At 36.7% G+C, this 27675-nt stretch overlaps 1 protein-coding gene and 1 pseudogene across 1 annotated transcript in view; both read left to right on the top strand.

The window, feature by feature from the left end:
* The window catches only part of COL14A1 (collagen type XIV alpha 1 chain), a 200049-nt gene that overhangs the window by 7491 nt on the left and 164883 nt on the right, over window positions 1–27675 (top strand). The window contains exons 2-4 of the mRNA XM_045560831.1: window positions 11372–11496; window positions 21022–21138; window positions 24818–24961. Of these exons, the coding sequence (XP_045416787.1) occupies window positions 11409–11496; window positions 21022–21138; window positions 24818–24961 (349 nt within the window). The 5' untranslated portion in view covers window positions 11372–11408. The remainder of the gene's footprint in view (window positions 1–11371; window positions 11497–21021; window positions 21139–24817; window positions 24962–27675) is intronic.
* On the top strand, window positions 7701–8573 carry LOC123644391 (annotated as a pseudogene).

The raw sequence follows: 27675 nt of genomic DNA, 5'->3' as shown, positions 1-27675 counted from the left end.
AAATAGAAACAACCAAAAACATCTATAAGTACAGGAATAGCTAAATAAGATTGGGTATATTCATAAGACAAAATACTGTGGCAGATAAAAGTAATGAATTAAATCATTATGTATCAATATGGGTCGATCTAAAAATTATATTGTTGAGTGAGAAAAATCAAGGTACAGAACAGTAAGTACAAGATGATATGATTCATGTAAAAACAAATACACGAAGCAATATATCTGTGTAAATATATATATGAAGTATTTTTTAAAGTTTGAAAAGATACATCTCAAATTATTAAGCATTGAAGAGACAAAAGGGACTTTAGCTTTAGCCGTAGGATTCTAATTTTCTGAAGGGTAAAATGTATTCACATATTACTTATAAAATTACAATTAATCCTAAAAATAAAGTAAAAGATGGCTGCTTTATAAATACACTTTAAAATAATTTAATTTGTGTAGAGAAAGAAGAAATTAAATCTAGGTAAAATTAGGTATACATATGAAATAAGCATCATCCAGTATTCATTCATTAAATGAATATTTCTTGAGTATATGGTATAAGTCAGGTCTGGAGCTAGTGTAAATGTTGTAAAGGTAAATAAGGTCTATGTTCTGCTATCAAGGACCTTACAGTCTCAAGAGGAGAAGGCCCTTTGTCCTAGATAGGCCAGAGATTTTAATTTTATCAACAGCTCTTCTGGAAATCTAGATTAGTCCTTAAGATTTTTATGAAAACCTTCAGAGAATCTTAAGAATAACTAGAGATTTTACTATTTCTGGATTTACTTTTTCCAGGATATATATTGCAAATATTTTTCTGTGGCTTATCATTTCATTTCTTTATTGGTATCTTTTGGTGAGCAGAAAGTTTTAATTTTGAATAATTTCAAATTATCACTTTTCCTTTCCACACTCAGTACTTTTTGTATGCTTTTTAAGAACATTTACCTACTCCAAGATTGGGGTAAGATTCTAACCTATTTTTCACATATTTATCTAGTTTTTCCTTATCCATTTGTCAAAAGTTCTTTTTTTACCCCATAGAATTGTCTTGGCACTTTTTTGAAAATCAGTTGACCCAATATGTTGGGGTTTATTTAGGGGCTCATTATTTCATTCCATCTATACTTATGCCAACAGCTCTCTGTAGTCATTACACTAGCTCTATAATAAGGCTTGTTATTAGGAAGTGTCAGTCATCTGGCTTTGTTTTGGCTGTTCTAAGTCCTTTGCATTTCTATGCAATTTGTAGAATCAATTTGTTAATTTCTACAAAAAGTGACTTGTTGAGATTTTTATTAAGATTGCTTCAAATCTATAGATTAATTTGAGGATACCCTAACAGAACTAAATTTTTAAACTCATGAACATGGTACACTATGCTATTTATTTAGGCTTTCTTTAATTTCTCTCAGCAATGCAGTCTTCCTTCATTTTTGCCCAATGAAGAGTTTACAGACCTCACATGTCATATTAATTTCTAAGTATTTTGAGTTTTTGATGTTATTATAAGTAGAATTTTTTAAAAAAATTTTGTTTCCATTTGTTTTCTGCTATTATAAAAGAATATGATTGATTTTTGCCTACTGATTTGTATCCTTCAGCCTTCAGAAATTTACTTATTAGGTCAAGTAGCTTTTTATTTTTTTGGTAGATTCATTAGGATTTTCTTTGTAAACAATCATGTTGATTGTGAATAAAGACAGTTTACTTCTTCCTTCCCATCCATTCTGCCTTTTTCTTCTTTTTCTTACCTTATTACATTGGCTAGGACCATTAGTAGAGTGTTGAGTGGAAATAGTAATTGTTGACATCCTTATATTATTCTTGAGGGAAGTTTTATGCAGATTTTGTCTCTCCCCACTATTCTGACATTTCTCTTCTCAATTTCCAGTTTCTCTAGCATCCCTAAACTCTGCTCTGTGACGCTTGATGCTATTAAGACTACAACTTTCCCCTTGATTTCTGCTCACTATGCCAAATATAGTGGGACATTCCCTCAGGGAGGAAAAGGCTAACCACCAAGCAAATAGTAATAAAAGTAGGTCTTCTTTATTCCTAATTTAGAGTTTTTTCCTACTGTATCATGATGCTAACAGATAAGAGTAATAATTATTAACTTCCTCCAGGGCTTATTTTTAAGTGGACTTCATTAGCTAATTCTGAGAACAATTTTTGTGATTCTGGAGTGAGGAGGGTGGTTTTCAGTAGAGAGAAGAAATAAGGAATACCACCAATGTCAATATACTGGGGTTATATAATAGGCCTATTTTGTTGTTTGTTTGTTTTTTTGCCTACCAATTGTGTAGTCTACATCATGAATTGAATGTAAAATTCTCCTTCTATAAAGTGGACATTAACATATTAAAAATGTAGAGTTGGGAAAGGCATCCTAGGGGTCATTTTATCCATTTCTCTTGTCTCCAAATTCAGAAATCCCTTTGATAACATCTCTTACAGGTAAAACATAGCTAGCTTCTGCCCCAGAACTAGTAAAAGAAAAAACTGTTCTAATTGTTAGAGAATTTTTTTATATCCAAATCCACATCCCATTAGATTTAGATCAGCCCACTGATTCAAGTTCTGTTTTCAGAAGCTCCACAAAATAATATTGTTTTATCTTCTACTTGAAAGTCCTTCAAATGCATGAAGACATCTGTTATGTGCCTCTGATTCTTATTTTTCCTAGGCTTAAAATGTGCTTAAATATCACTATTTCTTTCAAACCTTCATTGCATGAACTTGTCAACTATAACTGCTTAGTCTCTCTAAGCCCGTGAATTCCTCTTATGTTGGGTCTCCCATATCTTCATATGGTTGATTATTTCAAGCCTGTATAGAGCTATCATCTGGAGAAAGATAAAAATGGATATTCAGTTTTTGCCTAAACTTTTTTTTTTTTTGTGGCAGGGTCTTGTTCTGTCGCCCAGGCTGGAGTGTATTAGCATGGTCATAGCCTACTGCAACCTCCAACTGCTGGGCTCAAGCAAACCTCCTGCCTCAGCTGCCTGAGTAGCTAGGACTACAGGCACAGGCCCCCATGCCTGGCTGATTTTTTTATTTGGAGAAATGGAGGGAGGGGCGGGACTAGCTATGTTGCCTAGGCTGGTCTCACATTCCTGGCTCAAGAGAACCTCCCACCCTGGCCTTCCACAGCGCTGGGGGGGCCAGTTTTTACCTGAACCTTTTTGTCTAGCTAGCCCCACAACCCTACATTGCCCAACCCGCAGGCCGCAGACCAGTACTGGTCCCTGGCTTGTTAAAAACCAGGCCACACAGCAGGAGGTGAGCGACAGGCAAGCGAAGCTTCATTTGTATTTACAGCTGCTGCCCATCGCTTGCATGGCAGCCTGAGCTCCACCTGTCAGATCAGCGGTGGCATTAGATTCTGTGTTATGGTGAGTTGTATAATTATTTCATTATGTATTACAATATAATAACAATAGAAATAAAGTGCACAATACATATAAATGTGCTTGAATCATCCCAAAAGCATCCCCCCCCCCGACTGCCCCCTCACCCCCGTCCATGGAAAAATTGTCTTCCATGAAACGGATCCCTGGTGCCAAAAAGGTTGGGGACCACTGCTGGCAACCTTAATATGATTGAGGAGATAAAGACTTCTTGATTTTTTTTTTTTCCTTCTTTAGCATCTGCCCAACTAGCAATCCATTGACCCCCTTCTCTTTTGTGTTCTTTCAAGGCGTTGCTAACGTGCCACTAATTAGAACTTTTTGAGCGTTATCTGTATTCTAATTATATTAACCATATCATCGCAATCATTTTACAAGACGGGCATTATCTTGCTCATTTCATTGACAAGGAAAGAGTCAGAGAGTGGTTAAACCAGTTAGTCAGGGATCTACAGCAAATTATCCTGGCACCTGGCTCCCTAACTCCCAGTTTTCTATTCCTACCACCACCTTCAGCTAACTTTCCCTTCTACTGCATACTTACCTTATTTAGTTTTGAAATATGATTGCTTGTGATCTTCCTTTTCAATTAAATTGTAAGTGAACTCACCAAGGGCTCACTTTTCAGTTAATCTTTCTTTTCAATTAATTGTAAGCGAGCTCACTGAGAGGAACATAGCATAAAATATTTGTGTATTTCAAAGCACAAATGCAGTGCTTTGGTTGTATAGTAGGACTCTCACTAAGTGACTGTTGGAATGAAAATTCTGGTGCTGTAAATAACAGTCTCTCTCAGGGCCTGGAGCTGCTGGATATATGGTATACCAGATGGCCACAAGAATTCTATTTATGGTTTATTTTTTGGAAGTCAGCATTGATTGAATGGAATATTATCCAAAGTTTGGATATATATATGTATGTATACATGTATATATACATAAATGTATAATTTGTATAAGTCTTGGCAAGGAGAGATAAAGACAAAGAGGGGTTTGTGAAAGCTTTAGAATAAATATTGTTAAAGGATTTTGATAAAATTGGCTGTCTGTTAGGCTGGGAGTTTTGTGGGTGCCTGCAAACACTGTCTAATGCTTGCACTCAGGGCCTTTGCTTCTTATTAAATTAAACTGTACAAATGAGATTAAATAAGGCAAACATATGAGAGGAAGGGCAAATTAGCACTAATGGCCTAGTTTTAAGTTCCTCATGACAAAATTATGACAGTGTTTTGAGAACACTTGATTGTCAACTTTCCTCAAATTTGGTTTATACCTTCTGAATTTAGAGCTGAGTAGCCATTTCTAACATGATGTTTTTAAACAAAAAAGAAAAAAAAATCAAGGCAGAGTTATTTGGTACAGACTTTTGGGCATAGTTTCAACAAATTAGGCTTTGACATTTTGGTAAATGTTAAAATATCTCATGGCACTTTATTAGGATTGGGATTTTTTTTCTTGCCCCAACTTTGCTATCATAAAGTTTGGGGACTTGGCAGAAAAGCTTGGGAAAACTGAAATTCCCCTTCTCCCAATATGGTATTGTTCATCCTAATTTAAAACAAACAACAAAAAAAGAAGAATTTAAAGATAGGCTATGGCTACAATTTTTTCCAAGTAAATAGTACTCAGTTTCCAAAAATAATTGCCAAGATGAGCATACTATTGATTTATTTATTTAACGTACATGAAATGCAGATTAACTTCCAATGTTACATGTTAATTATTGCTTCAAAACAACTGGACACAGGAACTGCAGTGCTCGGATAAGAACAGAGAAAGGCTGTTTGTGGCTTGTAAGAGGAACTTTTTCTCCTACGTTACAATGGTACCATAGGATATCTGGTGTAAGTCTCCTGATCTTAAAAGGAGATATTTTTGCCAAAAAAGACAAATGTGGCTTGTTTTCTTACTTTTCTTCTCCTGGCTTTGTGTTGGTTGAGACCTATGGTTATAATGTTTGGGAAAGGAAATCTTAGAAAGAATATTTCATTTCAGTTGAGAGAATGATTCTGCTGCTGTATTTTTCTGTTGTTACCTGTGCAACTGGCAGATTTACTCATGTATTGATTTGATAGGGCTGAAGCCTGCTGCCATATCTTTTTGAATCCCCTGTATTCATGCCTTCTGTTTACACAAGGGTTGCTTATATCCCCTTGGATAATCTACTAATCTTATTTTAGTTGCCTCTGTAGGATTAGGATTTTATGTATGCTCCGGGGCTTTTCCACTTGTATTTCACCAAAACGCACTATTTGCTCTATTTCCTCTGTGTCCTGACAAATGGGTAGTTTGCTAATCTGTAATAAACTAATATGGGGTAAAATGCTAGATACTAGTTACTATATTAAGTAACTAGATACTAGTTATTTGCTATTTAAAGTCCTCCAAACAAGTCATACATTTTTATCAAGATTTTTCACAATGCATTAAGTTTATTGTTGCTATTGTACTGGGTTATTTTCCTTATGGTTGTTTTATTAATTTAATAATTTAATAATTATTTTATATATTAAGTAACTAGATGCTAGTTACTTAATATATTGCCTATTCTTTTAGAATAGACATTTAATGTATTGCCTATTTCATTAGGAATTTTACGGAGCTTCCAATACGTGAACGTCTTAATTCAAGAAAATATTCTTTATTAATTAGCTTTTTGGATCTATGGTAGGCTGGTAGGGGAAGATATTTTTTGAACTCCTAAGCACAAATGAGTACATTTAAAAACTTTTATTACAGGATCTTAAGTTGACTACATATGTGATTATCAAAGCATATGGATCGAGGTGGGAGGATCGTTTGAGCTCAGGTGTTCGAGACCAGCCTAAGCAAGAGCAAGACCCCATTTCTACTAAAAATAGAAAGAAATTAGCTGGACAACTAAAAATATATAGAAAAAAAGTTAGCTAGGCATGGTGGCGCATGCCTGTAGTCCCAGCTACTTGAGAGGCTGAGGCAGAAGGATTGCTTGAGCCCAGGAGTTTGAGGTTGCTGTGAGCTACGCTGATGCCACGGCACTCTAGCCTGGGCAACAGAGTGAGACTTGGTCTCAAAAAAAAGGAAAAAAAAGCATATGGATCTCTCCTTAACTGGCAACATAAAAGAGTTGCACACTAGACTATTATTGGATATTTAAAACAATAGTTGCTAAAATAATTTTTTATGAATGATTACTTGAAGGAAATAGAATTCACTTATTCCTCTCGATGTACCATATTATTCTGGAATAAAATACAAATATCAGAGTTTTAAGTGCACGAGTCATATTGCTTTGAAAGTTCATAGATAGAATTACGCTTTGTATGTTTACTGAAATAACTCTCAGGTTAAAAAGTAAATTAAAGCTTATATGGTGCAGCCAAAGCATATTCAGTGGCAAATTAATGGCCTCAAATAAAGAATGATATTATATTAATTATGGATTCAACAAAAGCACACAAAAACAACAATAAAAATTTTAAAAAGGAAAGCATAAAAGCAAAAGAAACAATTATTAATGATAAATACAGAAGCAAATAGATTGGAAAACAGAAGATAATACTGATATTTTAATAAAAATCTTCTTAAAAGCCTGCAAACCCAAGAAATCTATAGTTTATCTATTCAGGAGAGAAGAGAGAAGTCAGAAACACACCAACTTAATACTGACAATAGAGCTACAACCAGAAAAGAAACATTTTAAGTTGAGAGATTATACAACTCCGTGTTAATAAATTTGAAAATACAGATAAGAAGAATAATTTTATGGAAAAATATTCAAACTAGAGCCAAAAAAATAAAACACTTAAGTAGATCTGTAAACAAGATAAAAAAAAAATGAAAAAGTTGTGCAGGAATTAGTGTCAGAAAGGGAAACAGGACAATTTGATTTTCTCACTGAAAGTATTCACAGATCTTCAAAGAACAGGTCAGTCTTATGCTACTTGAACTATTACAAAACAATGAAAATATAGAAAGCTTTCTAATTTATTTTATGATGCTAGAATAATCCTGACACCAAAACATTTTAAGAAAAGAAAACTATAAGCCAACTTTGACTATTAATATAGATTTAAAAATTAGCTATACAGATTTGACATTATACAAAAACAATATGCCAATACAATGAAGATAAGTGAGTCTGGGATAAGGGCCCCCTGAGCAGTCTTTATTTTCTGGGAAATGTCTGATTGGCAGACAGTGAAAGGGATTCTTTGGTAATCCAGTGCATCAATGAGCTGCACAAATTTGGTCCAGGACTGCAAGAATTCAGGCATCAGGACACTCTGTGCAGGAGGCTCACACAGGCAGAACCAAGATGGACAGAACCTTGGAATCCCTGAGTCACATCATTGGCTAAGTCTTGCTTCATAGGAACCCGATTCTAGTCTTCAAAGAATTGAATGTGGTGTCAATGTTACAGGAATTTGGGAAAGCAAGCAGCAGCAAAGGAATGCATTCCCAAGTGAAGGCACCCTGGTCTACAAGTTGAGATCATTATCTGGACCTTCCTTTGTGTGTTTTGGCAACATTCGGTGCTGCTTAAGTAGAGATGAGGCCCAAGAGGATGCAGCTAAAGTGGTCCTGGTCAACTCTCTCTTCACTGAGCTGTTCTCTTGCAGGTTCACCAAGGAATTCATTATGGGAAGTGTTCAGGAAGCAGTTACCTCCCCCAGCAGTACTTTAGATGAGCTAATGACCCCAACATCAGCATCAGAGCCTATCACTCCGGTGGAATCAAACACAAGGGAGATCATGTTTTGAATTTCAGGAGTCGATGCCCATTTTCCAACTATTGCACTAGAATGGAGGCCTCAATGCCCTCATGAAACAAAAGTGTTTCCAACAGAAAGTCATCTCCTACTATCCCCAGTTCCCTAGATGAGAAAATGCTCAGCTACAAGGCCCTGGACTAAATCATGAAGGAGCATGAATGGCCCTCAGGGAGTTGGAGGAAGCCAGGGAAGCAGGACGGACACTGTGGTTTCACAAAGGAAAGCAAGAAATCCTGAGCTTAGTCCCAACTCAGATGCACAGTGATCCTCACACTTCCTCACCCAGTGATGTTCAGCTGAGTCGTATGGCCCTGTGTGGCTACCACCAGCAAGGCAGGTCCGTGGTGCCCCCAAGGATGCAGAGGCCAAACTCTAGCATTAGGAAGCTCATCAAAGGAGGTCATCAGAAGCTTTAGCACTGTAGCTGCTACAACAAGGCTGTACCAATCTTCCCCACCCATTCCATTCACAGAATTGGATAGTAGTAGGACTCGTACAGAGCCCAACATCCCACTCAATGCAATTTTTTTTCAATCACACTATCCAGACTGAAAGGATGGAAAGAGGATTGTTTGGAAACTATTTTCTAGGCCTGGCTCCAGTCTAAAGCCTGGTTGACATGTGCCTTACTAGATGACATATGGTGTGTCAAGGAATGGACCAGTGTAGCATATCTCAAAAGAACAGCATCTAGGACCAGGGACAGTAGCATGACAGCAATTTTAAAAATACTTGGGAGTAAATAATCAATATGGAGTGTTTGTTTTAAAGCATTCAAAGACAGAATTTTGCTCCTAGCTCTGTAAACTAATTGATAGCTTATACTCTACTAGGTATAAACCCCATTGCAGTGGGGATTTTATCTGGATATTTCACTATCAAAGCTCTTGAAGTAGTTATAGTATGAAAATACTAGGTAAATTTAACATGGCTTAAAATATCATTGTAATAATAATTCTTAAAAAAAACATATCTTTCATCTGGAAATAAATGACACCTAAAATAGTACTCTTACTCTTATTCCTCAAGAAAAATTAATATCCAACTCTTACGAGTCCTGTAATCAGTCACATTCATTTTTAGTTTGCAGTTAGGTAACTTCAATTGATTTGTTTTTCTTTTTGCCACTGCAGAAATATATCTTAATAGAGAAAATTACAGGCATTTTAAAGCTTAAAACATTTTCATAAATGATTAGCATATAACAAAGAGTGCTTGCATCTGATTAGTTTCTTAGGAGTTGGAGAGAAGGAAGCTTGAGCTGTCTCTGTTGTTGTTTAAGAACATAAGAAACCAGGCCAGGCATGGTGGCTCACGCCTGTAATCCTAGGACTCTGGGAAGCCGAGGTGGGAGGATTGCTTGAGGTCAGGATTTTGAGACCAGCCTGAGCAAGAATGAGACCCCATCTCCACTAAAAATAGAAAAATTAGGTGGGCATTATGGCACAGCCTGTAATCACAGCTATTGGGAAGGCTGAGGCAGGACCGCTTGAGCCCCGGAGTGTGAGGTTGCAGTGACTTCCAATGATGCCACTGCACTCTGCTCGGGGGACAGAGTGAGACTCTGTGTAGAAAGAGAGAGAGAGAGAGAGAGAAGGAAGGAAGGAAACCAGTTGCTAAATGTAGTGTCATTATTAAGTTTAAGTTACTGAAATCTTTTTTAAAGTAGTGATATGACATTGCCATCTCTATTTGAAGATGGGTTGGCCTGAAAGCCAAAATTATTAGAATTACATTAGTGTTTAAAAAAACAATAATTGCCATGAAAAATTGGATCCCCCAATTACTCTGATTTAATTAATTCACATTGTATGCCTGTATCAAAATATCACATGTACCCTATAAATATATACAACTATTATGTACCCATAATAATTAAAAATAAAAAATTAAAATCAAAAACAATTGGGGGCCAAATTCATGGTTACCTTTACTAACTGTACAGGAGCAAATACATTTTCTCTGTGCTCATCTTATTCATTACTTTATTATTTTCCCACTAAATTTCCCCTTATACTAGGGTTACCAAATAAAATACAGGACACTCTGTTAAATTTTAATTTCAGATAAACAATAAATTTTTTGGGGTATTAAGTATGTCTCAACTATTGCGTGGAACATACTTATACTAAAAAATTATTTGCTGTTTACCTAAAGCTGAAATTAACTGGAATCCTGTATTTTATATGTTAAATCTGGAAACCCTACCTTATACATTATATTTATTTATTATTAAGTTGCTTCAGATCCTTTGTGGGACAATATTGGGGAATAAATGAATGAATGAGTGAATGAACGAATGAATATATAAATAAAAAAATACACCTTGTGTAAGAGAAAACTTTTGAGATACTTTCTTAGTCACTGAGGAAAGGACTTTAGAATTTTTCCTCTGTAATGACCTGCAATACAGTTGTAGTCTACAATTTGTAGACTGGCCTTTTAAATTAATACCAAATATTCACCCCTTTTTCCTTTCCCTTTCTTCCTCCCTCCCTCCCTTCTTTCCTCCCTCTCACCTTCTTTTTTCCTTCCTTTCCTTTTTTTCTTCATTCTTCCCTTGTTCTCTTTTCCATTTCTCTTTTTCTTGTAGCTCTTTTCTCATTGATCTCCTAATGAAAAAGAAAAATTGAGAAGAGTTTTAAATCCACACATATTAGGAAAACGAAGAGCTATGAGAAAAGATTGAAAGATTAGGGATTTTTCAACCCAATGAAAGAAATCCATGTACTTAGTGATTTAATGCTATTAGCACAAAGTGGTTTTTCAAATTCTCTTTGATCAGTAGTAGAAAGGTCTTATATATTTGTCCTTTCCAGTCAATAAAAGGCAACAGGAGGAGTTATTACCTTTATGTGATAAATACGGGAGAAGCACATTATGGCAAAGACATTGTGATTGGTTTTTATATTTATGGAATTTATCCATTTGGGAAATTCATTCTTCAGTTTATATTCTTACAGAAGAGTCACAAACTACATCCTGAAGTTTCTCCCAAATATTTCAAATAACTCTCTAAAAAGTCATTCTTTTACAGCATCTTACAAAAAACCTTTCTTTTATCAGTTTGTATTTTAGAGTGAAATACACGATGCTCCGGAATGAATTACTTCCTGACAATATTAATCCATGTTGGTTTATTGCCTGTCCTAGATGACTACTTGCACTTTATGTTCAGCCTTCTCAAAAATTTCCCTGTATTCTCTGTTTCTAGGCAGCTGCTACCCTCCATGTGAAAGGCAGAAAATAAAATGAAGATTTTTCAGTGCAAGATGCGGTACTGGCTGCTTCCAGCTCTTTTGGCAGTTGCGTATTTCTGCACCATTGTCCAGGGTCAAGGTAATAAAAAACTTTAAGAGAATCAGGAGGATCTGGGAGTCTAGACATCTTGGTTCTGATTATTGTTTTTATTTTATTTATCTTAACAGTGCTTCATTGGCTCAACTGTATTTCTAGGCAGAGTAATGTGTTGGCTTTTGCTGAGTTTTAGCAACTGTTTGCACTGTAGCAATGTACCATAGCTTTGATGAGGGTTACGACCTCACCAGTGACTGAGCATAGCAATTTTGTGGCAATTGGTTAAATAGCTCATTCTTAAAGTGCTTCTGAAAAGGCTATGCAAGTTTAATCAGTGAAAGTCAAATTTGCATGTTACAAACTCAGTCTTATTAATAAATCTTTAGTAATTATAGAGCTTTATTAATAGAGTTCTATTAATAAAGAGCTATTATAATATGTGTGTGTGTGTCCTAATCATGTCTTGTTTCTGACATAGAGTGTCTAAAAGATATTTCTAGTACTTCATACCTGGTTTAATTTTTCTCCTTATCTTAAATACTGAGCATATAGCCTAAAGGTTATTAAAGGTCTGACAGAGGCTGCTGATAAGCCATTTTAAGCATTTCTAATGATTGCTAGCTTTATTTTAATTAAACTTAATTTGGGAGATATACTTTTTGTATTACTGGGATCTGTACTTTTATGTTTGATTTCCACTTTTTTTAATAAAATAAGTCTGGGGTTGACAAACTACCATCTGTGGGCCCAATCTGGCCTACTGCCTGTCTTTGTAAATAAAGTTTTATGGGAAGACAGCCATGCTCATTTGCTTATGTGTTATCTATGGCTGCTTTCATGTTACAATGGCAGAGTTAAATAGTCATGACAGAGACTGTATACCCTATAAAGCTGAAGATATTATCTGGCCCTTTGCAGAAAAAAATGTGTCAACCCCTGAAGTAAATACAGACAAGTGCACAAAGTGACATTGCTAGACAAATATGGTAACTGCAGAGACTAAAGTGTTGGTGATGAAATGTCACTCATCAGCTGAGTAAGAAAGTGTAAATGTGATAAAACGGTTTTAGGAATGTTAATGTCTAATGTTTGGCATTGATTGTTGTTGAAAAGATAAATGCATGAACCCCCACAACCTGCTTCCTTAAAGTGAGGCACAACAGTTTAGAAAGGAATGGAACTTGTCTCTTTGCATGCTCAAATAGCTGTCATACACCTGAGGTTAATGACTGTATTTCCAACTACTTCATTGGACACACAGTGAGCAGTGTGGTAGACAAATTCTGCTATCTTATTTACATTGATGAAAGAATGCTTTTAACTGTGACAATTGGAGAAGTGATAACGGGAATCCTAGATAACCCACCTGCTAAACTTCAGGATACAAGATACAGGTTCTTAGAAGCAAAGGGTAGGCCAATCACTAAGCCCTTCATAGGCCATCTCAGTATAGTGTAATTCAGAAATGGTTGTTCATGGAATAACTGATCATATACAGCTTTTCTGGGATACTTTCAAGGATGTTGTCTACCAGATGTACATTGTTAGCCAAATTCTGTTTCAAATAAACACTTATGGGGCAAATTCTCTGCATCAAGTTCAAGATTCAAAGCTGAATAAGACTATTTTTTTTTCCTTCAAGTAGCTTACTGTCCACAGGGGAGACAGAAGTATAAGTAGACAGATCATACTATAGGTTACGTGGGGGTTGTGATAAAAGACAAAGGTGGAAAGAGAGATTGAAGCTGATTATGGAAGATTTTAAACAGCTCTGTTTTTTAGAAAAACACTCTAACAGTGATATTGATGATACTCGTATTTGTGACCCATGGGGGCTTGAGGGAAAAGAATAAGTTAGGTATGAGAGACAGTTAAAAGATATTAAATTGTCCATGAAATAGGTGTTGAAGGTCTGAAGTAGGCAATGTGACTAGAGAGAAGAGAATGAAGGAATCCAAGAATCATTTAGGAGGTAGAAGAGACAGAATGTATTTGCTGATTAAACATGGAAACAGATGGAAGAGAGGAAAACATTACAGACAACTCTGAAGCTTCGTGCTAGAGACCTGAGTGAATGAGGCCTTTACCTTCAACCCCTGAGCTATTACTGCTTCTATATCTTTTGCATCTTAATTGTCTGTTTACCCTACCTCACTAAAGGTAGTGGTTCTCTCTATAGTGCCTGTATCTCCAGTCCAGAACAATGCTTCAGTCATAGTAGACATTTGTTGAAGAGATTAACCGATGAAGCAAGTATTTGAAGTGGAAGATAATGAGTTCAGTCTAAGACAGATACATGAAGTTTAAGGTGTTCGTGGGACATACAGCTGGAGGTGTCTGGTAGGCAGTTGGTGGTCTGGAGTTTAGGGGAAAAAGATCAGGACAGAAGATTATATTTGAATTGTATTTTACTTGGGAATTAGTTTATAGGGACTTTTGAAGCCTTCCAGGTAGAATTAGAAAGGGTATCTTAATGGAAAGAAGTAAGGATGGGCCTAGTTTGGTGGTTTATGCCTATAATCTCAGCACTCTGGGAGGCCAAGGCAGGAGGATTGCTTATAGCCAGGAATTTGAGACCAGCCCTGGGCAACATAGTGAGACCCTGTCTCTAAAAAAAATTTTTAAAAATTAACCAGGTGTGGTGGTGAATGTCTGTAGTTCCAGCTACTCAGGGGGAGGCTGAGGCAGGAGGATCACTTGAACCCAAGCATTCAGGGCAGCAGGGACCTATGACTGAGCCTCTGCACTTCAGCCTAGGTGATGACAGAGTGAGATCATGTCTTGCTAAAAAAAAAAAAAGAGTGAGGATGAAGCCTGCAGAACATCAACAGTTAAGAGAGTTTAGTAGAAGAAAAATGACTGATTGAAAGTGTCAAAAAAAAATCAATTACAAGGAGAATCAGGAGAACTTAGTGGCCTAGAAGTGAAGGCTGGAGAAAGTTTCAAGAAGGGAGATGGTGAGTACATGCTGGAGGAAATCCCAGTAAGAAAAGGCTTTAGATGTCAGTGGCTTTGGTGATTAGGAAAATATGTGAGACTTTTGAGAAACCTCATCTTATTTCTACCATGACTCTGCTTATTTACATGATTGATTTTGAGCAAGAAATAAAGAATATGAATTGCTTTATTGGATGGATTTTCTGCTTTTAAAGCAAATTTAGTAGTGAGTTCCTGTGGCTTGGCCAATTTTGACACGAATTTGCAAAGCCACATAGACATCTTTTGAGTCATATTTATGAACAAAGTAGAAACAAAAGTCAAGTGAGATAGTCGGAATAACGTGCTTACAAAGATGTTTACATCCTAGTTGTTAGAACCTGTGAATATATTATTTGGCAAGGGGGAATTCAGACATCAGATTGAATTAAGGGTGATAATCAGTTGACCTTAAAATAGGGAGATTATCCTGGATTATTTGGGTGGGCTTTAAATATGGAAGAGGGAGGCAGAGGGGCCATTGTGAGTGATTCCACATGAGAAAGATGACTGGCCACTGCTGGCTTTGAAGAGGGAAGGGGGCCACAAGTCAAGGAATGTAGAAAGCTTCTAGAAGCTAAAAAAGGCAAGAAAATGGTTTCTCTCTTAGAGCCTCCAGAAAGGAATGCAACCCTTCCAATGCCTTGATTTTAGTCCAGTGAGACCTATTTCAAATTTCTGACCATCCAAACTATAAGATAAGCAATGTCTTGGTTGAAGCCACTAAGATTGTGCAATTTGTCACAGCAGCAATAGGGAACTAATATAGTTAATATTAAAAGGCATACAGGAAATAAATCCCCCCTCCTTAAATTGCTAATCAACAGAATGTGCTTTACCATTTAGTCTCTCCATGTAATATTTTATGAAAAACTTTCCCTCTCCAAAAACTGTTGACCTACATTGGCTCAAGTAATTGTTTATACCTGGATTATTCTAGCATCTTCTTTTCAAGAAAAGTGGAATGAACTGGAATACAGAAAAAGCAATGTGTTGGTTGTAGGAAAAGCATGCATATGGCAATGACAGAATGATGGCATCAATACTTTCTTAGAATTTCACAGTAAATATGTGCTCGATTCTAGCAGTGTTTGTTTTGGATGGCTGTAAGAAGGAACCACTGCAGGTAAAGTAACTGTCACTTAAAAACCTCAAGGCATGTAAAATTGAAGACTTTGCATGGAGGCTAGATTTAACTTTATAAAGACCTCTGTGTTAACACATTTACACATATGTTTTGCTAATAGTAGTCAAACATATTTGGAAGTTGAGAATATTTTCCTTACCGCTGTTTTTAGCATCTTTATAATGGACCATGAAATTATAACATATTAGGTTCTGAACACAATAAAAAGAACCCTCTAGCATATCCCACAGTATATGTCTCCCAAAATTTAATTGCTCCTGTTTATAAAACATTTGGGCTATGCATTTAATGGAAAAAAATGAGATAAAAAGCTAAGATTTTTGAAGGTTTTTTGGGGGGCATTTTTATTTTTTAATTTTGAATTTTTTTTATTTCAGCATATTACAGGAGTACAAATGTTTAGGTTACATATACTGCCTTTGCTCCACCAAAGTCAGAGCTTCAAGCATGTCCATCTTCCAGATGGTGCACACTGCACCCATTAGGTGTGAATATACCCATCCCTGCCTCCCTCCTTGGTTTGTTTTTTTTTTAATCACTTTGAAAAACAGCCAGATACTTCTTTGATGTTTAAAGTTCTTTAAAAAAATATAAATGTAATTGGTTGTCATGTCAACTTCTCACCCTAAACTATGTTTTAAAGAGGAAAACACTCTCAATGTGATCTGCACTGGTTCATCTCTACCAGTTAGAGATTTTTGGTTGTTAATAATAAAATAAACTTTCTCCAGCCAACTTAAGCAAAAATGTATTACTAGTAGGTAATGCTGTAGCTCATATAATCAAAGTAAAAGTTAAATTATCAAGCTTCGAAAAGGGTAGGAATCTGGGAACCCCCTGGGATACAGTTTGTAGGAACTAATGACCATTTTCTTTAGAGCATGTCATCGGAATGACTGGAGCGATTTTCCATCCTTCCATCGCTGGAGTCAAGTTCAGATTCTTGGACAAGTCAGCTTGACCTGGTTTGGGTCGTTTTCCCACCCCTTAGCCAGGAAAGGATAGCTGATTGATAGTGCAGCCAAGGCCTGATGCAGTGGGGAAGGCGTGTTGTTCCTTGGAAGAAAACCAGGGTGCTGTCAAATAAGGCAGAGGGAATGTGAGTGTGGATGGTGAGGAACACAAGATGTCCATTGCAGCATCCTTGGGTAAAAAGTAGCTTTTTAAGAATTAATGAGAACATTTTATTGACATAAATCTTTATATAGGCTGTCACTTGTCAAAACAGCAAGATTTCAAATTGAGTCGAGAAGAAATAAAGGAAAGGAAGGGAGGAAGAAAGGAAGGCAGACAGCAGAAAGTTAGTCTGCTGCCTAATAATAAGTAGTATGAAATAGAATTTCCTAAATGCTTGGTAATAGTAAGGCTTCAATGGAATGACCTGAAAATTTCTCTCCTGCCTATGAGCTTCTATAGGAATGATTGCAGTGAAATTCTTTGGGTTTAAGGAAAATATTCCCTCTCAAACAAAGCACAATATAACACAGCAAAACAAAAATACCCTTACACTTTCAGTAACAGCCTAACCTTGCAGTGGAGCAGAAAATAATGAGTTAGATGTTCCTCAGTCTTCCTCCTCAATCCCCCTTTAGGATGAAGTTCATATATTCACCAGTGTTGTACTGGGCCTAATTCCACACTGGAAGCTTGATTTCACCAAGCAAAGAATGAGTTTGTTGGCTTCTTCTGGGTTCTTGGTGTGTGCTCAAAATCAGATTTTACACTTGACATTTGTCTTTTGGAAAACATTAGGATTTGAACTGACACAAGTTAACTTTTGAGTCAAGTTCATACAAGCGTTTATAATTATTACTGGAAGTTAAGTGTATGTATAGAAAGCACTTCCTTTGTGCTTGCAGAAAGAAAAATCATGGGTCTAGTATTAAATATACACAAATTTTTGTTCCATGAGATAAGAGCAATTATTTCTCCACTGCACTTACAGTGTTTCTGTCAGTCTTGCTGCCCTTGCTCTGGGCTCAAGTCCCAGTGCCTTCCAGAGGGGAAAAGGCTAACTTTGAAACCCACAGCTGTGACCTCATGCCTCTTTCTTTTTTAACTACCATTTCTTCTTTTCAGTGTTTTTCCTCTAAAGGGAAAAACCTAAAGGAATTGTGAACTTTGTGTCTCACCAAGATTTTCTTTTAATGAGTGTGAGAATATTTATGCTTATATAAGCAATAGATATGGTCTGTTGATAAAACGTAATAGTGGCATTGCTTTTCGCTAGAAGTTGTAATGGGACTATAGTCAGATGAATCGTTTGTAAATTAATAAAAGAGTTGAGTATTACTGGATTTGGGTGTTGTGTTTGCTTCACATTTTGTTTCCTTGAGCAATTGAGTAGAAGCCAATGCCACTCTGGGTTCCACCATCTGAATTATTTGAGCATGGTCCACGTTGCCCTCATTATTTTCTGCTGGAGGTTTAGAAGGTTATCTGTTGATTAAAGAGATGTTGAGGGCTAGAAACTCAGACAACATTTAAAGCTGCGGTCCCCAACCCCCAGGCTATGGCCTGGTACCTGTCGGTGGCCTGTTAGGAACCGGGCCACACAACACATCACCGTCTGAGGCTCCCATCCCCCACATCCATCCCTTGAAAAATTGTCTTCCATGAAACTTAGGAATGCGGCTGCACAGCAAGAGGTGAGTGGCCAGGGAAGGTTCACCTGTACTTACAGCTCCCCGTAGCTTGCATCACCGCCTGAGTTCTGCCCCCCAGCCCCCCACCCCCACCATGGAAAAATTGTCTTCCATGAAATTGGTCCCTGGGTCCCTGATACCAAAAAGATTGGGGACTGCTGATTTTTTCTGAGACCCGGTCTCACTCTGTCACTCCAGCTAGAGTGCAGTGGCATCATTGTAACTCACTGCAACCTCAAACTCCTGGGCTCAAGTGGTCCTGCTGCCTCAGCCTCCCCAGTAGCTGGGACTCCAGGCATGTGCCTCAAAGCCCGGCAATTTTTCTATTTTTAGTGGAGACAGGAATCTCATTCTTGCTTAGGCTGATCTCGAACTCCTGAGCTCAAGCAATCCTTCTGCCTCAGCCTCCCTGAGTGCTAGGATTCCAGGCATGCGCCACTGTGCTTGGCCAGGACTGCTGATTTAAAGAACAGCATGAATAGAAAATGCTCTAAAGATTTCTAATCTTTAACCTAGTAATCCTGAATGTTAACTTGTTTGCTCTCCTTGAGATGTCAACACACCTGGAGAGCTAACAGAATCCGTGGACCCGCTTGGAACTGCCTACATCAAAGCCCCCAGCCTACTTGTCCTTTTCCACTTGGTTCCCAGGCATGCCAGCTTTCTTTCACCAGTGCGTTCATGCAAAAGCTTGGCCAATGATATCTACCAGCCCACTGACTTGATTTAGCTCAGAAACTTGGATACATTGTTAAAAAATTTTTAATTCTTATTTTAAATTGTCTTCCAAAAGTAATAAGAACCTATCTATAAACAGATTTTTTCCCCCAAGTTGAAGACCGTGCAAAAATAATAACAGTTTCTCTGTTAGGTTTAGGCACCTTCCTTTTCCATTTGAAAATAGTTGTTCATATAATAAACTCATACTTTCCTATTAATCAGAGAAATGTAAACTCTTTCTTCCATTCATGTCAAATTGAGAACAAGAAGCTAATGTTTTTGTTCTGCATGGCTGCCATTCTCTACTTAGAAGTAGGAAAGGACAACTAGAAAGAAGATCTACTCTCAAGATTGTGTTTTTGAGTGCTTACTGATTTTGATGAGTGGAGGGTTTGCACAGTAGTAAATTCTTCATTCATCTAGCTAAGTGAAGGGTGACTTCTTAAAAAGGATCATCTTCCAAAGAAACAGTGCATTTCATTGTTCTTTCCAGTATGTAAACTTCGGCAAGTCTCTTAGCTGTGCCTCAGTTCCTTTATTTATAAAATTGGGATAGCAATGTATTTTTGTGAGGATTAAATGAGACTTTGATCTCAACCATTAGATGAAATAAGGGAGAAGGAGAACAAGTATTTGTTGATGACCTATTATAATGCAGTGCATTCATTATATACATTATCTGATTTAAAGTTGCCGTCTCTGGCTGGGTGCGGTGGCTCCTGCCTGTAATCCTAACCCTCTGGGAGGCCGAGGCGGGTGGATTGCTCGAGGTCAGGAGTTCGAGACCAGCCTGAGCGAGACCCAGTCTCTACTAAAAATAGAAATAAATTATCTGGACAACTAAAAATATATATAGAAAAAATTAGCCAGGCATGGTGGCGCATGCCTGTAGTCCCAGCTACTGGGGAGGCTGAGGCAGTAGGATCACTTAAGCTCAGGAGTTTGAGGTTGCTGTGAGCTAGGCTGATGCCACGGCACTCACTCTAGCCCAGGCAACAAAGTGAGACTCTGTCTCAAATAAATAAATAAATAAATAAATAAATAAATAAAGTTGCCATCTCTCCTTTGCAGAAAGTATTGCTGTCACCTTTTCTAAAAATAAGGAAACTGAGGTTTTGGAAGAAACAATCTCTTGCTCAAGGTTATTTAGCTAGTAAGTGGCAGAACTGGGAATAAACTAATATCCTTACTCTTTATTATGTCCTGTATAGATTCAGAAGAATATTTGTTTCCTCCCTCCTTTATACTCTCCTAAAATGAGAAAGGAAGGCTGGGCATAAAAGTGGGCATAAGTGATAACTTTTCTGTTAAGTATTAACATTTCTTTGTTAACAAATTAATTTAGATATTATATAATAAAAACTTCCTTTCTTTTTTGAAATTCTGGAACATTTACATGGGGAGCCAAAAATGTGTTTTGAAGTTGGAATGACTGGCACAAAAAGTAATACAGATCTATTCATTTTTGTAAACTGTCAGAAAAGATTAAACCTTTTGGGTTGATTTATGGCTATGTGCTTTGTATCTTTCTGACAGGTACATAAATCAGCTGTACTTGAAGAGTGGATCCAAGTTTACAAAACATAATCATCTTTCATTTGATCCTGAATGCCTTTATAATCTCTTTCTCAAATGTTTTTAAATGAATATCTTATTACCATAACATGTCCATAATAGCCTTCTCAAATTCTCATATTATCAAACACATTGGATTACCAAAGCAAAAAACTGAAAGGCATACAATAGGTCCCAGTAGAGTAGATTATAAAAGCTCATATGTTCCAAGTAGAAAAATCCTTATAACATAATGAAAGTATTTAAGAAGATTGGCTTCAATTACTATAGTAGGCTAGAGTATTAAATTCTAATAGTCTTAGTTCTTTGACATCAGGTCAGTACTATTTGACAAGTAAGTGTCCATTGGGTAAGAAACAAATGCTCTTAATGAGGTTGTAGAAAGAACATATTTTGAGGATGACGAAGTCTTTGTATTTCGATTATGTTACTTTGACTTTTCAACTTATCTAGTGGAAATTTCAATGTTTCAATGTTTAAACAGTTTTTGTTTTTCTTTTTTAGTGGCTCCACCTACAAGGTTAAGATATAATGTATTATCCCATGACAGTATACAGATTTCATGGAAAGCTCCAAGAGGGAAATTTAGTGGATACAAACTTCTTGTGACTCCAGCTTCAGGTAAAAACAATGGACTGTGTTTTCCAGAGTATTAGCAACTTTTTATATATAGGTAACTAAAAACACATTGTGCTAAGCATTACTTTAGAATCATTGGAAACCTTGGATTTTATTTAATCATTTGAGCTTAAAATATTACCCTCCAATCAAGGACATAACATTCCCCAAAGTGTAAAAAGTAACTCTTGCCCTCACTGTAATTCTCTTAATTTGCAGACAATCAAAAAGTTTTACTTCCTCTGTTTAGACATAGAATGAATACTTTTGGTTCATTGACACTTAAAGAAAAATGCAGTACACTTGGGTGTCCAATAGTGACTGGCTGAATAAATTATGATTAACTCGATAGAATATTATTCAGCAAATATACATTAAAGTTATAAAGGCTAAGTAGACATTGTGAAAATAAGTGACAAAGTAGGAAAGGCATAAGTTGAACAAATTTATCAATAATGAATAGTTATGTAAAAATGTTTTAAATTTTGGTTGAATTTTTATTTCTCATATTTTGTGTTTTTATTATACAAATATAATAAGCTAAAAACAACACAGAGTGTGTAGGGTAATTGTCATGGCTACATGGGCATCATGAAGACAAAGATGGGATTAATAACTGGATTGCTTAAATTCAAAATCTGGTTCTATTGTCACAGAAAGTGACTCTCAATGCTGAAGTTACTTGAAGTCCAAGTGTATTGGCTTCAAACAAGAAAGAATTCAGGAGAGAGCTGATAGTATAAAGTGACATCGAGTTTTATTCAAGAAGTATAGAAAATCTACTCCACAGAGTAGAGGCTAGTTCTCTCCGTGGAGGAGAACCAGCTCCATGGTTCTTCTAGCCTCTCTATTTAAGCAATGGCTTAATTATATGCTAAACAAAGGGAGGAATATTAATGTTATTTCTTGGAAAGGGGCAATGTTTTCCTGGAATGAGGGTGATCTCCTCCTTTTCACCAAATATGGTCAAATAGGAAGTGTCATGGCTCAGCTGCATGATGGGAGTGGGAGGTTTCCTTAGAAACTTTTATGGTAATTTTATGTTAATGAAGGTATAATGAAGCTGCAAGGTCAAGAAGCAGTGGATTTCTCCTCCATCTTGGTTCTAACCCTTTGGAATTTGTCCTGCCTCCATCTTATTTTGAGCGCAGCTCTAGACTTCCTGACTCAATTAAGCACTGCCTGCACAATTAAGCAATTCCTGAAGCAATGCCTAAAGCAATGCCTGAAGCAGTGCCTGCCCTTTTCCTGTCTCATTGTCACTTATAAGTAGCATGATTCAGGCAAGTTAATCTCTCAGTGCCACAGTTTCTTCTTTAAAAAGCTCAAACAATATTAGTAATTCACTTAATGGAATTTTTATGATCTTGTAACTCAAGGTTGACCTGGGACCAGCAGCACAGGCATTACTTGAAAGCTTGTTAGGAATGCAGAATATTGGTCTCCACCATCGACCTCCTGAGTCAGCATCTAAATTTTAAAAAGATTCCCAGGTGATTCCTGTGCACATTAATTTGAGAAGCACCAGTTGTGAGGACTAAAATAAACATAAAGCACTTAGAATAGTGACTGCCATGTAGTAAGTGCTCAGTAAATGTTACCTATGATTGTTATAAAGATGCACTCAGCTATCATTTCCTCTCCAAGGATTCATTTTCAAATAGTACATAATAATTGCATATTAGTGCAATATATATTTATGTAAATATATATTTTTTTTCTCTTTGTTAGTGATAAAGAGGGTTATATGGAACTGGACTCGTTTCTGTTGGTGACGTTTTCCCAGCTGATTTAATGAGGGAGACAGATGCTCTGTTGTTGACAAATGTGGACATCTTACATAGTTGATTTAAAATTTCAAATGCTACAAGCAGATGAAACACCCAGCTTCTTGCTTGATGACTAAAAAGGACACTTCTTTTATTAAGAAATAGTACCCATCAGCTCATTAGAATGACTTCTGGTTGAGCTATGCTATATGCCAACTTTCCCCTTGTTGGCCTACAGAAGTGACTCACTTGTGGAGAGTAGTATTAAATGCAAGTTACTACTAATAATTTGTGGTACCTCTGAGAATCCCCCATGTCTGATCTTGAAAGGTAATTATTCTCCAGGTAATCAGTAGTTTAAGTTTTCCTGATTAACTACTGTTAATACCAAACTATTAATTACCCTAGGCAAGTGTTGTTGAGGAATCATAGAATCTTAGAAGTGAGTTGAGTGGCCTCTGAACCAAACCTCAACCTGATCCTTCAATCTCCTCTGCAAGAGTTCACCCAAAAAGTAGGATGTCCAGCTCTTGCTTAAACATCTCCTGTGACAAAATAAAAATTGAAGATAAAAGCAAATTATTTCTTGAGGAATAGTAGGTTTATTTTACTCAACGTCCTTACTGCATTGGCCCAAGCCAATCAAACAATCTTGACACTCTGGAATCTACTTGAGTAAACATAGTAAATAAACGGAATAATAAACACATCTAGCCACAAAATGTTTAGAGATGTTTTAGCACCATGAGACATGGTCCAAATATCATTTATGCCAGTCGCTCTCAAAGCTTATTCCATGATATTCTTTGGGATGCTAATAACTATTATGCAACCAAATGGTTTAATGGTCAAATAACTTTGGGAAATGCTGTTTTAAACACAGTTTAAAACTATTTTGTTGCAGGATTCTTAAAGCCTTTAATAAAATAACACACCCTATGACTCTCAAAGAGGGACTCTAATATACAGTTTTCTGGGGAACTTTTTTTTTTAGTGAAACATGCATTATGAAAGATTTATTTGATTCACTTTGTAGTAGATGAGTTTTAAATGATTGAAGAAGTTCATGACACCAAATTAAAAATCTTAGACACAAATGCTTTTAAGGAAATGTATTTTGGCAAGAGAAAGACTCAGTTTTGCCCTCTAGTAGCAGGCAGCATGGATAATGTCAGCACTAAATTTCAGACTTAACAAAATTAATTTTATTGGAATATTATTAAAAGATATTAAAATCTGTTATGTTTGATTAATTCAGCAAATGTCAGACCCCTCTCATTGTTACTGTTAGAGAGGGTTGCACATTTATTTCTCCTTTCTCAGGCATGGTAATTGCTGCCAGAAATTAGAGAGGAAAGGTAAAATTTGGAATTTTGCATAAATGTTGAGTATTTAATCAACAGTATTTTCAGGAAAGCCTTAGATGTCAGTCTAGTTTGATGGAGAGGTAATGGGATTGTGAATCTTTTCATGAACCAAGTAACTTTTAAGTAGCCAGGGAATGAGTGGTTCCTTCAGCATCCTGAGCTAGCAGTGGTCAGATTTAAGATAATTAAATTCTCATGTTTCAAGGATGCTTTGACTCGCTTTAGAGAGGCCATAGAAAAAATTCCAGCATGGGTAATTATATTTGGCCTGCCCATATCTCTCCCTTCACTTCTAAGTGGAGTTCTTTCCTTGAAGGGTATATCTAATGTTGTGAACCTGCTGTCTTCTAATCTTGTATGATGGCTCTTCCTAGTATATAGAAGCAATAATATGTTATGATGAAAAAATTGTTTAAGTTATCTAACGTAAAAAGAGTGCAACTGAAAATGAGAATGAAAACTATATCACTATTATGTGCTATATACATATATGTATACATATAACTTTATATGTTAGAACTGATTTATCTTTCTGTTTTATTATAGGTGGAAAAACTAATCAGTTGAATCTCCAGAACACTGCAACTAAAGCAATTATTCAAGGTCTTATGCCGGACCAGAATTACACAGTTCAAATTATTGCGTACCATAAAGACAAAGAAAGCAAGCCGGCTCAAGGCCAATTCAGAAGTATGTATTTAAAGGTCTTAAAGTACTGCTATGGGACTCTGTCTCAGCACTGGATTTGAGTCTGTGATATGTATTCTAAGGGGTTAAAATCCTAGATTTTTTTAGATTTGTAGAGATCTTAAAAGACCTTCAGTTCAACCTTCTGTGAATTCCTCCTGTCTCTAATGCTTTCCTGTCCTTCCCTTTCCCCATTTTGCTGAATTCCTACTTATACGTCATATTTTAGTTTTCAAACACCTTCCCTGACATTGTCCCCTACACCTTACACAGGCATCTCCTATATGATTTCTTAGCTTCCAGGGCTTCCCCTCTGGTTGTACAATCACACCATATTGTAATCGCTTATTTACTTCTCTGTGTCCCCCACAAGACTGTGAAGTCTTTGAAGACAGTGACTCAATTATTTTTATTTCTCCTTTTACTGAAGCTGCATATTATATGCCTGACACGTATCGATAATAGGTGCTCCACAAACATGAATGACTGAATGAGTGATGCTTTCATCTCCTCTGTAGGATCCCCAGACAGTGCCAATACAGCCTCTACTAAAACAACTACACAACAGGGAATTTAACTCTTTCCAATAATTATTTGACATTTTTTAAGGGCCTGTTCTATGCCAGTCTCCACAACAAGCAAATCTGTAAACAAATACAATGTGATAAGTGTTAGAGAGAGATATGCATAGCATTCTGTGACAAGAGGTGTTCTCTCTGCCCCAGTGAAGGGCCGGGGAAGGGTGGATGTGGGAAAGCCTCATGTTAGAGCCAGTTCTCAAAAATTACTGGTCCAACAGAAAGTAAAGGGCATGCAGAGGACATTCTAAGCAGGGGAGAAAACCCTGAGGCAGCCCAATGTATGTTCCCACAGTTTCATTATGAAGTTTTTCCTTATGTTGGATTTAAAAGTTGTCCACACTAGCTTCGATTCTTCTGTCTGTCAGGAGACATTCATTCATCCATTCTTTTTCTTTTTCATTTAAGTGCCAGGCCCAATTCTAGGCACTGGGCACAGTACAAATCTCTGCCTCAATAGACCTGATATTCTAGTGACCAGAGACTACAGCAACTCCCTCTTCCTGAAAGTAGGCTTGCAAACAGGAAAGACAAAGTATTTTTGTATTGTGAATGCAAATGGAAGAGGCCTACCCTGGTTAACTTTCTGCTACTTCATTGCTTAAATAGACTCTTTTTCTTAAAAAAAAAAACCCAACTTATTATTAAAGACAATTTAAACCATAATTAAAAAAATCAACAGAGGAGTATAGTGAACCCCTACGTAGCCATCAGCTGGCTTCAGCAATTACCCATTCATGGCCAGTCTTGTTTTATCTATACTCCCACACCTCTCTTTCCTTATTATTTTTGAAGCAAATTATAGATTTCATTTCCAATAGGTTTTTTTCTTATTTTAAACAATAGCTTTGAAAATCCTACCATAGGGTTAATCCACACATCTGTGAGGCTGTGAGTTCTGGAACTCTGTGTGTAGTAATGTTCTATCTAGATTTTCTACACCCCCTCCCTCCCTCTTTTTTCCCTTCCTCTTCTGACTGATGTTTTGTGAGACATATTTTGTGACTTTAAAAAAAAATTAAAACAAGACAAAACTTTGTTAACCTGCTACCTCTTAAAACTTCTGAACAATGACATTCGGTAAATCCACCTGTCAGCAAGACAAGTGGATGTTGTAAATGTTACATTCTTTTGAGATTCATGTTGTCCAGAAGCTCTGGAAAAGATTTGCATGTTATTTTTGGTATAAATCAGCCTTCTGTCTCATTTTATTGGTACTGCGCTTTAGTTTCTGGCTTCCGACATTCCTACATGAGGAACTGAAATCACTTCACTTCAAGTTTGTGAGAAGCAGTGAAAGGGATAAGGAGAAATGATTCATTTTCCTGTAGTCTGAAGGATTTGCAGTTGATCATTGAAAATATTCCACCAACTGAGCAGTAGAGGAAATACAGAGAGGCTTCAAAAGCTTTCCCAGTAGCTACTTTTTCAAAGCACTTAGAAGGAAATTCATTTATTTTCAGCTTGCTTAGCTCTGTTAAAGATGATTGTAGTGAAACATTCTAACTGGTTAGCTAAATAAATGATATGTAAGCATATACATTTTCAGCTATGTTATTTTTATTGGCAGGATAGAGGGATTAGTTCTACCCAAGTGACAGTTTGTAAGAATGAAGTTAAAATTGTTTGGATAGCTTCCTTTTCCCTTTTGCATTTCGGTTACATTCTTGCTCCCTGTGAGATGGAGCTAAAGTCTGGTCTCCCCTGCCTAGAAAACATTCATGGTTGGATCCAGGAAAATGGTGATCAAGCGAAAGCCTTGTGGATATCAGTTTGCATTCAGTTCAGGGATTTGGATTCTTTATGAGTCCGTATGTTGATACACAGGGAAGCATAAGAAGCAATCTTTGGATTTTAAAGACAGAAAAGCATGTCTGATCTGCTGGATATTAAGATACCAAATCTGCCACAAGCAACTCAATCACTTCTAGCCTCGGTTTCCTCATCTGCAAATAGGGGTGATGACTTGTGCCTATTATTGTGCAGATTAACTTACTTCAACACACAGTAGAGCGTGGTAGCCATTGTTGTAATACCACCTTGCTCATGACAGTCTGTTTTCTAACAGATTTTGCTCCTACATGGGGGAGACAGCAGATTGGTGTAACATCTGTTGTACCTTATATATGACCTAGTGGC

This window comes from Lemur catta, chromosome 9, assembly GCF_020740605.2.
Source record: "Lemur catta isolate mLemCat1 chromosome 9, mLemCat1.pri, whole genome shotgun sequence".
Taxonomy (NCBI): Eukaryota; Metazoa; Chordata; class Mammalia; order Primates; family Lemuridae; genus Lemur; species Lemur catta.
This window is presented reverse-complemented; position numbering and strand designations above follow the sequence as displayed.